General features: G+C 37.2%; 1 protein-coding gene across 1 annotated transcript in view; it reads left to right on the top strand.

Moving 5' to 3' along the window:
• The window catches only part of LOC126252677 (uncharacterized), a 93,791-nt gene extending 87,894 nt beyond the window's left edge, over positions 1-5,897 (top strand). The window contains exon 4 of the mRNA XM_049953581.1: positions 4,118-5,897. Within this exon, the coding sequence (XP_049809538.1) occupies positions 4,118-4,468 (351 nt within the window). The 3' untranslated portion in view covers positions 4,469-5,897. The remainder of the gene's footprint in view (positions 1-4,117) is intronic.
• The last annotated feature ends 8,790 nt before the right edge of the window (positions 5,898-14,687 follow it).

The following is a 14,687-nucleotide window of genomic DNA, read 5'->3' as shown; positions in this document are numbered from 1 at the left end:
TTCAATGGGCCATGACCCGCCATAAACTGCAGCTACAAGTGGTTGCTCACTTACAAGCCCGACCCGCTACCTATGCACATGCGCAAGACAAGGTAAGTTACTTGAATGCGCATGCACATACGAATATGAGAAAGTTTATACATGGGTCAGGGCTAAATAGCCCATATATTCCCAACCGTGGATCAACGTGTATCAAAAAATGGAATGGGTAGAATAAGTGACGGGCTCAATAGGAGATGAAACCTAAAAATAACCGCACACAGTTGCTTATGCTAGGGAAGGAACATATATGAAGCTACGTATGACAACAGGAGGAACTCTTAAAAACTATACCTAAAGCCAGTAGTTAGCCTGGGAGGGGGGGGGGGGGAGGGGGGGGCTGAGGGGACTTAATCTAAAGATGTCGCGGTGATAAAGATATAGGGATAAAACGTGAGGTGTTCAACGGGCTAAAATCACCTTCACCATAAAAGGAAAATGAGGATAAAAAGAAAGAAGATGAACGACTTGACCAGCTGCACTCGCCAATCAGCACACACATGTGAAAATCCCCAGATCATCAGATTTACAATTATGAAGAACAAATTAAAGGTGTGAAACCTTCAAAAATTTTCTGTTTCTTAGTAGGAGTTGGTTGTTAAGGATATTGTCTTTAGCATGTTGCAGATGCTTAAAGATCTGGATTTCTTCCAAAACATCCAGTTTTAAGCCCTTAACCTCGGCATGAAGTAACTTGATATTAACTGGAGGACTCGGCACATGAGCCATTTGCACAAGGTGTTCCGCATAAGAAGAACCCTTAGTACCGTCACTGCTTCTAGTAGGAATATGCTCTTTATACCTGAGACCCAGAGCTTGTGCCGTTTTCTTGACAAATGAATTTCTATAATTTCTAGTAGTTTAGATTATTATTTTATAAATGAATCCAGAAAAGTGTGTCAAATATTTCATAATTTCAAATGATTGTATCTGTACATTCAGAGCTAGCGCATATTGATTGTAGCAACAAAAATAAAGTAGCTATTTTTCATAAATTTTAGCTTGAAATATAACATATTGTGTTTAAAATTATATGAAACTTTTCAGAAAAGGAGCTTAGATAATATTGACCTATTCAAAATTCAAAAAATTTTTCTGGCATCGACTACTACTGATCAGGAAAAGTATTGCTAGACGAGGATGTCACTTTACGAACATAAAAAAAATGTCACACCCAAAAATTGTTATGATAGGCACAGGCCTTCTTTGTTCATTGTGTTACACTGTTCCTATGAAGAAGCAGAAGTGTAACAAGTCAAAAGAGAATTTTAATCTGTACACTACAGTAACAATAAACTATGATATATAATATAAGTTATGCATAAGTCTGCTAAATCTAACCTAAAAAATCAGAAGGAAAGCTCGTATTTAGGAAAAAAGAAAAGAACTACTGCTTCTAAGAGCAAAACATGATGAACTGAGTTCCTTGGTTATTTTGTCTGTGTATTGTTATTTGTTTGGTGCCCAAGAAATTTTATGCAGTGTTTCTATTAGTGTACGGCCATTAATGTCTGCTTTTGATGCTAGCAGATCATTTTTGCTCACTTAAATTGCCCAATATGAGTCTCTGTGATCTTAAGACTGCTGTGAACCAGTTATGGACCTATTCAGCTATCATCTTTGTTATGTCTGGTAATACTGATAGAATAGAATACTGGTTCACCTTTAAACAATCTGTGTCATAAAGTTTATATACATCTGTAGTTACTTTTTTACAGCACTCTTACGTGGCACCTTGCCTAATTAAGTTGTAATTATGTTACTAGAAAGTGTTAACCTAGCTTATCACCTTTGTAATGCACATAGTTATAGAAGCTTACATTTGTTTTCAAATTTAATACATTATGCCTAGCTTTTTACTTTTTTAATGCATACTGCTATAGAAGCTTACCTTTGTTTATGTATTTAATATTGTATGCCATGATGAATCAATGTATCACATTAATAATTTTATAAAATATTACAATTATTATTTTATATAGGTACTTCAGAATCAGAATTCTAAGTCATCTGTTACACATTCATGAGATTCCTTCACTATATAAAATGCTTTACCATTTACCCATTTTGTTACTATGTTTTTGAATTTACTCAAAGGCACTAAGTGGGCATTTCCAGGTAGTTTGTTAAAATATGTAAGACCAAGGTATTTATTATGTTGTTAGCCTTTGCTAGTCTTGCCTATGGTTTGTCAGCTATGTCAGCTGTATGTCCATTACATGTATTATGGTGATTTATTGTCATCATAATGTCAAAATTACACATGTTTTCTTTAGTATACTCTAGGCAACTATAAACATACATACTGGAGTTTTGATCCTTGATTAGTATGTTCACGTCAACAAAGATATTATGATTATCGAATTGTCCTCTTTTTTTTACTTTACCACACTATTAATTTACTTGTAATGAGAGATAAGTAGTTACCAAACATTTTACAAAGTCATGTAATGTTAAGTGGGTTTACAATGAGTCAGGGTCATTTAAGGTAGAAGCTGAGAGAAAGGATAGCTAAAATTTGCGACCAGAGTATCGTGTATCATGAACAAAGAGTTTTATTTAACACAAAAGACTAACAGTAATCAGTGTCTTAAAGGATACTACCAGCAGTACAGCAACAGTCTTCAACATGTCATAAAAATGCAAAAACAGTGCATTATGTTCAAGAAATTCAAAATTCCAGACCAAAGCACAGACAATTTGGAGCACTGACTATGTAGACTTCCCCATCATATTAACTGATGAGATTACTGTTGGTTCTGCAGCTGTATCATACAGCCATTTAGACACAACATTTCCATAGCCCATCTGGCTACCACTGCTGTTGACAACATTGTTAGCTAATCTTGCTGGAACTGATTCATATCATGAACCGTGACCCTTCTATACATTGTATATCTGTAATTGGATAGATAAAAAATCTACTCACCAAGGGCAGTAGGAGAACGCATATATTAAAAAAGGTTTTAGGTATGCAAGCTTTCAGAGCGAATGGCCCCTTCTTCCAGAAGAAGGGTTGAAGGGGCAGGAAAAGGGGTGAACAAAAAGGACTGGAGTGGTTTAGGAAAAGAGGCAGAGTTTGGAAAAGTCACCCAGAACCTCGGGTCAGGGGAGGTGTACTGGCTGGGATGAGTTCTTTTATACACTGTGGCAGAAATCATAAATAATATCAATATTTGAAAGAATAAAGTCTAAGCTGTTTACTGTGAACTGTTTTAAGCCTGTTCTGTTATTCTTCTGACTGTGTCTGGTATGATGGTATTGCAATTGCAGCTTGAAGTCACACATGAGGTATGCGAGCAATATTATTAATCCAGAAAACATCTACAATGCTGACTGGTTGCTTATAACAGATTTTGGGAGATCCATAAAACAGAGTGTCTGATGATGGGCCATGCCCAAAATGTGTAGTAAAGAGTTTTCATTCAGTACAACATTTCTATGGAACACCCAAGATATATTGTTAGTGACCAATCAGTACTGTACATGTTTATTGCTATGGATGTGTTCAGAAATGTCATCAATATATTTGTGCCTTCAGCAGATGTCACAGTTTACTCCAATGTCCCAGGGAAATAATTTATGTTTGTCAAGAACTGGGTTGTGTGATGCACTGATTGTTTTGTGAAACCATATTTAATTGTTAATATTTGCAGTCATTCTTTCTCCTTTGCTACTTCGACTGTGTTTATCATGTAGACTAGAATAAATATCTTTTGCAACCGATGTTTATAAGCGGTTTGTATTTGAGGTGATCTGAGGAGTCTACACAAAGTGACTCTCAGCACTTTGGACTAGCTGTCACATTTGAATATTTCCATTTTATTGTAGACACTTTTTTGTACTGGTAAAACCATATGATAAATAAAAAGAAATAATTATTGTTTTCAACCAAACATGTTTCACCTCTATGTGTTAGGCATCATTAGTGGTGTTTATGTCTCCTCCTCTTTTCATGTGCCGATAGGCTCTTGTGTATGCACCAGTTGAACACAATGTAAGTTTACAGCTAACTATATGTTACAATTAGGTATTTCACTGGTATTAAAAAAATGCAACCAAATTATTTCAATTACAGAAGAAAACAGTGAAGATAATATGCAGCATGGCACCCACAGCTCATTATAGATCTAGTTTCAGAAAATTAAATATTATGGTTGTGCCATCATTACACAGTTCATCTTGCAATGTGTTATGCACATCAGTAACATCTATTGTAGATACCAGCAACATGATAGGCACCTTAAACACAGTATCAGAAATAATCATGATCTGCTTTCATTCCACTGTAAGTATAAAAACAATACAGAAGTACTTTACAAAAAAATCAGTAACGCTCTTCAGTTTCATACCTCATTGTATGTGGGTGCTACATAATGAAAAATTCATAAGAAAAACCAAGGAATTTCTGTTAGAACTGAGTCTTTAAAAAGTTGATAAATTTTTAATGGAAGCCAAGATATTTATGTTTTAACATATTTATTTTTGAATTTGTATAATGTGGATGTAATAACTCAGCAAAAATTAACATAGCCTGTACTTTATTTGAATATCGTAGATATTTTATATGAGTAATGTACTGACATTCGGCATTCATAATGACACAATAATTAATAATTTTTTTATTTGTATGGTATGTAGGCAGATGCCATTGTGTTCTCTAAAATAATAATAAAATTTGGTTCAGTGAATGAACTAACAATGAGTAGTGCACAACTGCAAGCATATTAAGTTCAGTACTGAGTATTCAAGAATGTCAGCAAAAACGTCAAGCTATTAAAGGTACAGATAGGAATACTCGCCATATAGGGGAGATGCTGATTCACAGGTAGGCAAAATAAAAAGACTGTTGGAAAATGAGCTTTCGGCCAATAAGGCCTTTGTCAAAAACAGACAAAACACACACACATACACAGATGTGTGTGTTTGTGTGTGTGTGTGTGCGCGAGCATGTGCGGGCGTTGTATATTTTTTACAAAAGCTCAGTTTCCGACAGTCTTTTCATTGTGGCTTTCTGCGACTCAGCATCTCTGCTATATGGTGAGGAGCAACTGTCCTTTTCATACTATTGTTACATTCCATCCTGGATTTTCCATTGTTTGATTTGACAGATAGGAATAGACAGGTGTCCAAAAAAGTGAATATAAAAGCACCTAGCTTTTTTTAAAATAATGTTGTTATAAAAAGTTTGCATCTTAAAAATGGGGCTAGAAGCAATTAACTTCAAGTCTCACCACTTTTGTGAATTGATTTTATAGTTATATGCTAATTAAAAGGCCATTCTTTTTTTGCACCACTGGAGGAAAAAATCATTAGCAAAAGGACAAGATGATCGACTTACCTTTTCAATAGCTGACAGAGAATCCTAATAGTCCAAGTCACCCAGTATCCTTGCTCATGCACACTGTATCTGTGTCTATACCAGATAGAGGGGAGCCATTAGCAGGCTATTGTCCTTAATCTTATAGCTGATCTAACCTTTCAAATTCCTTTGGTCTTATAACAGAACTGTGTTATATATTTCAGTATACTTTGTGTGGTTTATTTTACTGGGTATTTGAAAACAATATGTATCCTTTTTATCTACATAGTAACTGTAAATAATGTTATTGTAGAGTGTTCCATCTAGCAAGACGTAAGTGATATGAATTAATGTATCAGAAGTAAAATTTTATTTTGTTTTGATTTTTAATAAGTTTTTTAAATGTTTGATTTTTTTAAAATATGGACATTTATTTAACCAACTACAAACCAGTTAAACAACTGAACTGAATCTGTATGTGTTGTTGGGGGGTCTCTGTCATGTGTTTATTTAAACCATATCCATATTTCAAGAACCTAAAACTGGATCTGTAACAATGTTGTAAGTCAAATTCCTATTAAATCTTTTATCACACAAGAGAAAACTTTTATTTTACTAGTCAAATTATTACTTTATATATGCACAGTGAGATCTTAGGTAATGAGCATGAAACATGAAACATTGCAGTGGATAACTGGAACTAGAAGTGTTCCAGAACAATGGTGTGACCTAATACCCCTGTTAAAATAAAGTTATGGTACATATCACTGAGTATAGAATGCGTAAAGGAAATTAGTGCATGAAACAGAGGGGCAATTGGGCCCACAAACAAAATTTCCATCTGTATTGTTATGGGTCCTCACTTGGGCAGCAATGAGAAAGACCAGGCATGTAAATTAGAAACTTGTCTTAACAGAGAAATGGGTGGTAGATTCTTGAAGTTGTTGGTTTTCAAAGAAATAGAAAGTACAACAGATGTTGTTGTTGTTGTGGTCTTCAGTCCTGAGACTGGTTTGATGCAGCTCTCCATGCCACTCTTCCTGTGCAAGCTTCTTCATCTCCCAGTACCTACTGCAATCTACATCCTTCTGAATCTGTTTAGTGTATTCATCTCTTGGTCTCCCTCTACAATTTTTACCCTCCACACTGCCCTCCAATACTAAATTGGTGATCCCTTGATGCCTCAGAATATGTCCTACCAACTGATCCCTTCTTCTAGTCAAGTTGTGCCACAAAATTCTCTTCTCCCCAATCCTATTCAATACCTCCTCATTAGATCAAACAGATGTAGTGGGGAGATTTGCAGACAAAACTTTCTAAAGGGAAAGCAATGCACAGACTGACATTACAGAGTAGTGAAAGATAATATTATACGTTAGTGCTATTAGAAATTAAAACAATGGAGGAGTCAAGGCAACCACCCACTGTATAGCTGATTGCCTGATAAACACATAAATAAGACTATTTTTGTTGCTATGCTTTCACACAAGCCCATTCTTGAAGGTAACACACTAACAAAAGTACATATACACACTCATATCATTTACTTGTAAGGCTACATTGTTCAAGTACTGTTGATTAAAAGGCCAATTGGCCACAATGTAGTTATGCACCACATAGAGAGAATTGTTTTCAGTAATCTGTTAGCTTTATGTCTGTCAGCTATTTGAAAATTTAGTGACTATTTCAGTCATGTTTATTGCCTGTTGACCATTCACTGCCTCAACTTTATGGTGAGTGGTTATATTTACTCCCTCCATTGCTTCTATCCCATCCAGGACTTTGCAGTATCATGTTACGAGGGTAATCCCAAAAGTAAGGTTTCCTATTTTTTTATAAGTACAGAACTCTGTTTGTGTGGCAGTTGGTCACACTTTTATAAAGAGTGCTTCACGCGCTGTGTGTAAACATGCGCATGCCATGCTCAGGTGCTCAGTCTTGGCTTGACAGGCGTTGAGAGTGGAGCTCCCATTAGATGTTATCGCCAAGTGCGAATTGCGCACAGTTATTCAGTTTTTGTATGCAAAGGGCACGGTGCTGATTGAAATCCATCGCCAATTGATGGAATTGTATGGTGAGTCATGCATGGATGTCAAAAATGTTCATAAGTGGTGTAGAGAGTTTGCAGCCTGTCGGACCGAAATTCACGAAGAACAAAGGAGCGGGAGACTGTCAGGACAACTTTCTGGACTCAATTGTCATGGATGACAAAACCTGGGCATACCACTTTACACCTGAGATCAAGCAACAATCATGCCAGTGGCAGCATCCTTCTTCACCAAAGCTGTGGAAATTCAAACATACAAAGTCTGCCGGTAAAGTCATGACAACCATTTTTGGGATCAGAAAGTGGTATTGTTGGTCGACTTTATGCCCACTGGGACCACAATTAACACTGACAGGTACTGTGAGACTCTGAAAAAACTCAAACGGGCAATTCGGAACTGGAGAAGATGAATGTTGAGCAAGGGTGTACACATTCTCCATGACAACGCTCGCCCAAACATCGCTCAGCAAACCGTTGCTCTCCTGCAACAGTTTCAGTGGAACATAATCACCCACCCACCGTATAGACCTGACTTGGCACCCAGTAACTATCACCTGTTCCCTAAGTTAAAAGAACATTTGGCCAGAAAGCGATTTAGCTCCAATGATGAGGTGAAAGAAGAGGTTCATAACTTTCTGAACATCAAGGCGGCAAGCTGGTATGACATGGGCATACAAAAACTGCCACAGTGTCTACAAAAATGCAACGTAAATGGTGATTATGTCAAAAAATAGCTAAATGTTCAAGCTGTGCACTGATGTAAACCATTTTATAAATAAATAGGTCTATGTACTTATAAAAAAATAGGAGTCCTTACTTTTGGGATTACCCTCATAGTAATAGTTTTTATTTTGTGCAATTTAAAATGTTGTGCAGGGAAACAATGGTTACTCGCTCAGTCATAAGAGATGTACTTTCAGGAGGTTTGAAAATTCTGTATTGTAAATATATACTGTTACATCCACTAGTCATATCTGTATATCAAAAGAGGAATAAAGTAAATAAAAGAAAGTGTCAGAAGTCGGATTAAAACTCAGAGTGAAAGATTATCAGTGATAAGATTCAGTGATAAGAACAGTCTACTGAGTGCAGAATGTGGGAAGAGAATAAACCAAAGACAGACAAATATGGCAAGAAACAGATAAATAAACTTAACACTAGGAAAAGGGGGGGGGGGGGGGGGGGGAAATTGGAGAACTACATAGCAGGCTAATTGAAGGAATTCTGCTCCTTTGAAAAAAATGATAAGTGATGGACAAATCAAGGATTATACAAGAAGCAGACTACCACAGATAAAGACAGAATCTCCCTCAAACAGAAGTTTACTTGCTCAAACATGAGTGTTAATCTGAGAAAAATATTCCTGAGACTGTACATCTGAAGCACAGTACTATAGGGAAGTAAATCACAATCTGTCAGAAAACTGAAAAAGAAGAGGCTCAAGGTGTTTCAAATATGGTGTTACAGAAGGATAATGAAAACTCAGTGACTGATAAGATAAGAAATGAGAAGGTTTTCCATAGAATTGACGAAGGGTGGAATATGTGGGAAAGACTAACTAGAAGAAGAGACAAACAGTGGAAACTCCAGATTGGAATATCAACAATATTAGGAGAAAGATAGATTATTACTCACTGCATTCCATTTGGAGCTGCCAGTGGTAGTGGTCATGTATGCATGAGGTGTGTTTGCTTGTACGCATGTGTAGAAGAAGGCTTTGGCTAAAATCTGTAATGTGTAACAAGTCTTATTGGTGATCCTGTCTGCAACTCAACTGGTTGCTTTATTTCGATCACCAATTTTCTCCTCTGAACACGAAAATATTTTGTTGATGCAACCTACATAGGGAGAAACAATCATCATACTAAAATAAGGGAAATATGTAAGTGTTTGCTTTTTCTGCACGCCGTTGGAGATTGGAATAATAGAAAATTATTGTGGAGGTAGTTTGATGAACCCTCTGCCAGGCACTTAAATATGATTTGCAGTTTATCCATGTAGATGTAGATGTAGATATTTACAGTGAGTAGCAATCTGTCCTTTTCCTCATATTGTAGAAGACGAGACAGGTGGATAGTCATGTGTTAAGACATCAGGGAGTACACTCCATGGTACTAGAAGGTGCCATCAAGGAGAAAGAGGAGGAGAAGAAAGGGGGGAGGAGGAGGGAGGGAAGCATAAGGCATAGATGTTGATTACTACCCATCCAGAAGGAAAGACAGGTCAACAGTAGCATCAAAATAATATGCTAAGAATACTAGCCACTCTTCCTGCCACATAAAATTATCCTGGACTGGAAAGTGCTAAAGGTTGTGTTGATTTTGAAACATTATTTGACTCTAGAATTCTGAAATTATTTCATTAAGGATGTAACAAATACTCTGCCAGAGCTGAAAAATTAGAAAAATGTACAGATATTTTCAGATCTAACTGTTTACAGATTGACACATGAAATGGAATTGTTTGGGATGAGTATGTTGACATATCCTTTATTATATTTATCAGTTCTACAAGGAATACTATTTTTCATGTTATTAACCTCACTTCAAAACTCTCTTACCTCATTAAATCTTCAGTATTGTTTGTCAAAGAGTACAGGATAAATGAAAATCTGTATATTCTGGTTGAAACATACTGTTGTGATAGTTTTTAATTAGGTTTCATTTCATAACATTTCCAGAAAACATACAATAATTTTACACAATTAAAAACACTCTCTCTAGAAAATTATAGTCTTGTATGTCTTCTCATATGGGAAATCAGATGGAACTTGTGCCTTGCCCTTTTGTAGCAAATGGGACACTCAAACTGTGGCTCTACACCACATTCAAATCGCATGTGACGTAATAGAGTATTTCGGTGAGTGTAAGTGTTGTGACAGCGGGTGCAAGAAAAATTGCTTCCTTTTGTTCCTTGTGGCCACTGTTGTGATACCTGGAAGAATGTTATGTCTTCTTTCAGCAACTGTGTGCTCACACCTGAAAACGAAATAGAATTAAAGATATAAATATCATTATATGTTTTCTATTAGTGTAGAATTATTTAATGCATTCAAGAGTTTTGCTCCAAGAAGACAGAGTTGCACTAAAGATAAATTGTAGTTTTACTATGACATTCATTAATGATGTGTTTGACCTTATTTGCTTTTTTTTTCTTATGTCATAAATATAATTTAAATCAAATGATGGATACTGTAAAATCATATGCTGAAAATGGGGTGAAGGTTGCCTCTCACCAGAGTTGAGGCACTTTGTCAACAGACACATAAACAACATTACTACTATACTGCCACTGTGATACCATTCCGTTATAAAAAAGCAAAACACATGTAATATCCACACAAAAAATAAAAAATATAAAAAGTAAAACAAATTTGAACCATTATTAAATGATAAACAAACAAAAACAGCTTTGTTTAGTTTATTGTGTCTTGTAGATCTCATAAAGAAATAGAACATTCAAGGATGCAACAAATGACAAGCAAATTATAAAAACTAATTCTGTACATTGCCTTAACAAGTATCACTATACTGCTTGATACTATTTGTGATTACACTAGCTAAATCTAATTGAGTAAGTTCGAAGGAAAGCTACTACTCTGAAAGGTAAAAAAACCACTGTTAGTTCCATGGTTATATTGGAAGCTGCTGCTTATCTCCTACTATTAACTTAATATTTACATGTAAATTTAGTTTTTCTTCACAGAATATAGGTTCCTACATTTATGCCTACCCCTGTTGACAATACACTGCTATTAGTCATGCAGCTGTACAGTGAACACTCCTACTTGCTAAGTACCTAACAGGAATTCTCAATCCTTAAATCTTAGATAATCAGATTTGTAGTACGATTTACGTAACATTCTTGCTGGTCATTTCTCCTTAATGAGTATGCTACTTAATTCACATGCATTACCCCAGAAGACAGTCCCATAAGTCAACACACAAAATAAGCAACACTCTTATTTTTAAGTCAATACAATGAAAAATACTTCTAACAGGAAAACTTGTAGAACTGAGCTACTTGATTATTTTCCCTATGTGTCAATTCCATTTTAAGTTTTTTACCAACCGAGCTCCAAGGAATAACATTCATAGTGCTTCATTCATTGTATGGCCATTAATTTGTGTATTGAGATTATTTGTGACCTCAAGACTGTTTGCTGTTGACAAGTTGTAGGATAGTTCAGCTATCTTCTAAGCTGTGCCCGTTAAGGATGAGTTTGGATCCTTGATTAGCATGCACATATCATGAGCAGAAATTACAGTTTTTGATAAGCCCTCAAAGTTATTGGAAGGTCATTTACATGGGTTAAAACAAGAGAGCCCAGTATTGATCCTTGGGGACCCCATATGTCATGTTCCCCAGTTTTGAGGTTACTGTCATTCCTGTGACATAGTCTGTCAATGTTACTTTTTTCTTTTTGTCATGAAGGTAAGTGTTTCATAGACTACACTATGAACAATATCTATAAAATGGTGACCCAGGGAGCGCAAAAGGAAGCAGCAAATTCAAGCACGGTGCAGAGTGGGAAGTGGATTCATGTTATGATGATGGTCAAGACCAAGTGGAAGAACAACTTTCTCACTTGTAACGGGACCTAGAGAGACAGATTAGAAACATTCAGATGCAAATTACATCACATATACAAGGAGAGTTGTGTCAACAAGCAGTATATATGGCAGATGAAGGAACTGCAGCGTCTAGCACATCTGCCAAGCTGATGATGAAAAAACAAGTGCCGAAGTTCTTTATACTTTCATTTACAATGTCCCAAATGATTACAGAAAGGTTGTGGTGTTACGGAGAAGCATAGACACTTCAGCAGTGCAGATGGTATTGGATGTCATTTTGAAGCCTCCTACACAAACTCATTATCATTTCCGAGACATGGTGATCCAGCACATGGGCAAATCCTTAGACCAACAGATGTGCCAGCTCCTACAGTTAAAATGTATTGGTAATAGGAAGTCTTCCAAATTCTGATGGTATCTCTGGAGTATCATGGAGGAAGCACCAGTGTCAGATGAGATGCTGCAGTGTGTGTAGTTCATGCAGCTGCTGCTGTCAGTGAAAACAGCTGACAAAGTATGTGCGGCCCTGGGGCAAGTGAGTGCCTGAGCAATACCAGAGATGGATGACAATTGCTACACATTGGAAGCTGTGGCTATACGACAAGAGATAAATTTGTTGATGAGCATCTCCACAGTATAATGGTATAGTTGGATACAAGGCAGAAACAGTTATTGGTGCTGGAATAAAAATAAAAAAAATAAAAAATGAGACGTGTGGAGTAGTATAAAGTAGAGGGACATCCATACAGCCAACAGACACAAAGGTTGGAGGGACAAGATGGTAGAGTCTGTTAATACCACAGGTGTTCAGTGTGCTGTCCTAAGACACAAAGTTCCGGTGCATCTCCAATCAGCCCTATTGGTCTGCAGTAGGTGCAGCAGGCCATGTAGCTTCACAAGAGCACCAAAGTGGATATGAAGGGATGGGCATTACACACACAGATGGCAATGGTGGTGTGATAGAAGACAGCCAGGATGCAATGCCCAAGGTCAGTTCAGTTATTCAAGGCAATCCTTCCATGTGCATGCAGATGTCTAAGAAAACTTGTCCACTTACTTTGTCATGCTGCTTGTATGTGATAGACAGGCAAATCAATGTTAACTGGTCAACTTGGACTTAGGAATTAGCACAATCCCATTTCACTGGAAAGAGGCATACGCACAGCACTCCACCTAACTGCTATTAACAACTCACCCATCATGACTTATGGTGAACAGGAGGTGTCAGTAGACATATGTTGCAGCAAGGTTTTTAAATGGAGGTTCGTAATGGCTGATGCACACAAGCCGATTCTATGTGCAGATTTCATCCACCACCACATACTGGGGATACAGCTGAGCATAGCACAAGTTTGGTGAAGGAGTGAGAAGGTAAACAGTATGAGAGGCAGAAATACAAGCAGTGCAGTCATTTTACCTGGTAGTTTAGTGTGACATGAAACAGAGGAGAAGATACTGCGTACCATGGTACACCACATCAAGAGTACCCCAGGCCAGCTGGCCTTCCAGTGACCAAGAAGACTTGTGCCTGACTGGTTCACAGAGACAAAAGCAGAATTTGACAAGATGTTGCAGATGCAGACAGGCATTTTAAGAAGATTGGATAACACCTGGGCATCACCACTGCACCTCATTAGGAAGAGAGAGGGAAAGTGGAGGATTTGTGGGGATTATCAGGCTCTAAATCAATGAAAAGTACCTGACCCTTATCTTGTACCTAATGTGTGAGATTTTATGAAGTTTTTAGCTGGGGCTACAATCTTCAGCATGGTAGATTGTAAAAAGGCATACATCCAGATTCTGGTAGCTGAAGAGGATATTCCCAAAACAGCAGTAATAATGCCTTATGGACTATTTGAATACCTCTCCATGTTACTTGGACTGAAAATTCCCATACAGACCTGAAGAAGATTTGTAGATGAAGTGTTGATTGGACTGGATTTCTACTTCATATAACTTGATGAATCTGGATGATATTTTAATATTTTCAAGGAGAGCTGAAAGCTATATCTGACAGGATAAAGAAACTTGGGCTCATTGTGAATGAAGCAAAGTATGTTGTCTGCCAGAGCCCATTTGACATTTTTCAATCATGTGGTATTATCAACTTGTATCTGTCCACTCAAGGAGAAGGTGGAGGCATTACAGAACACTCGTAGGCCAACCAATGATCAGAAATTACAAATACTTCTTGGGACCATCAACTTTTTTAGACCCTATCTACCAGGGGTAGTGGATGTGCAGGCACCAATGACAGAGGCACGAGCAGGTACCAACAGAATGGGCAAGCAGCGCATTCCATGGACACTGCTCATTCAGCAGGCTTTCAGAATGGTACAGTGGTTCTATTGTTTCACCCAGTTCATAATGTACTGTTGATGATTGCTGTAGATGCCAGCCTATTGGTTATTGGTGTGGCACTCCATCAAAATGTGGAGGGCGGTTGGAAGCCCTTGGTGTTTTTCTCTTGAAAGCCATCACAAGCACAGACTAAGTGGAGTGCATATGATTTGGAGATACTGATCATTTATGAAGCAATACAATCTTTCCAACCATATGTGGAAGCTTGGTCATTTACGGTCTACATCGAACATAAGCTGATCATGGTTGCTGTCCAAGAAATGGAAGAGGGGTGTTCTTCTCAGCAGTTCTGCCAATTGGAGTTTATTAGGCAATTTACTAACAATATAAGACACATTAAATGAGGAGTGAACATAGGAGCAGA

The sequence above is a fragment of the Schistocerca nitens genome, chromosome 4 (assembly GCF_023898315.1).
Source record: "Schistocerca nitens isolate TAMUIC-IGC-003100 chromosome 4, iqSchNite1.1, whole genome shotgun sequence".
Lineage (NCBI taxonomy): Eukaryota > Metazoa > Arthropoda > Insecta > Orthoptera > Acrididae > Schistocerca > Schistocerca nitens.
The sequence above is the reverse complement of the archived record's forward strand: the minus strand, read 5'-3'. Positions and strand labels throughout refer to the sequence as shown.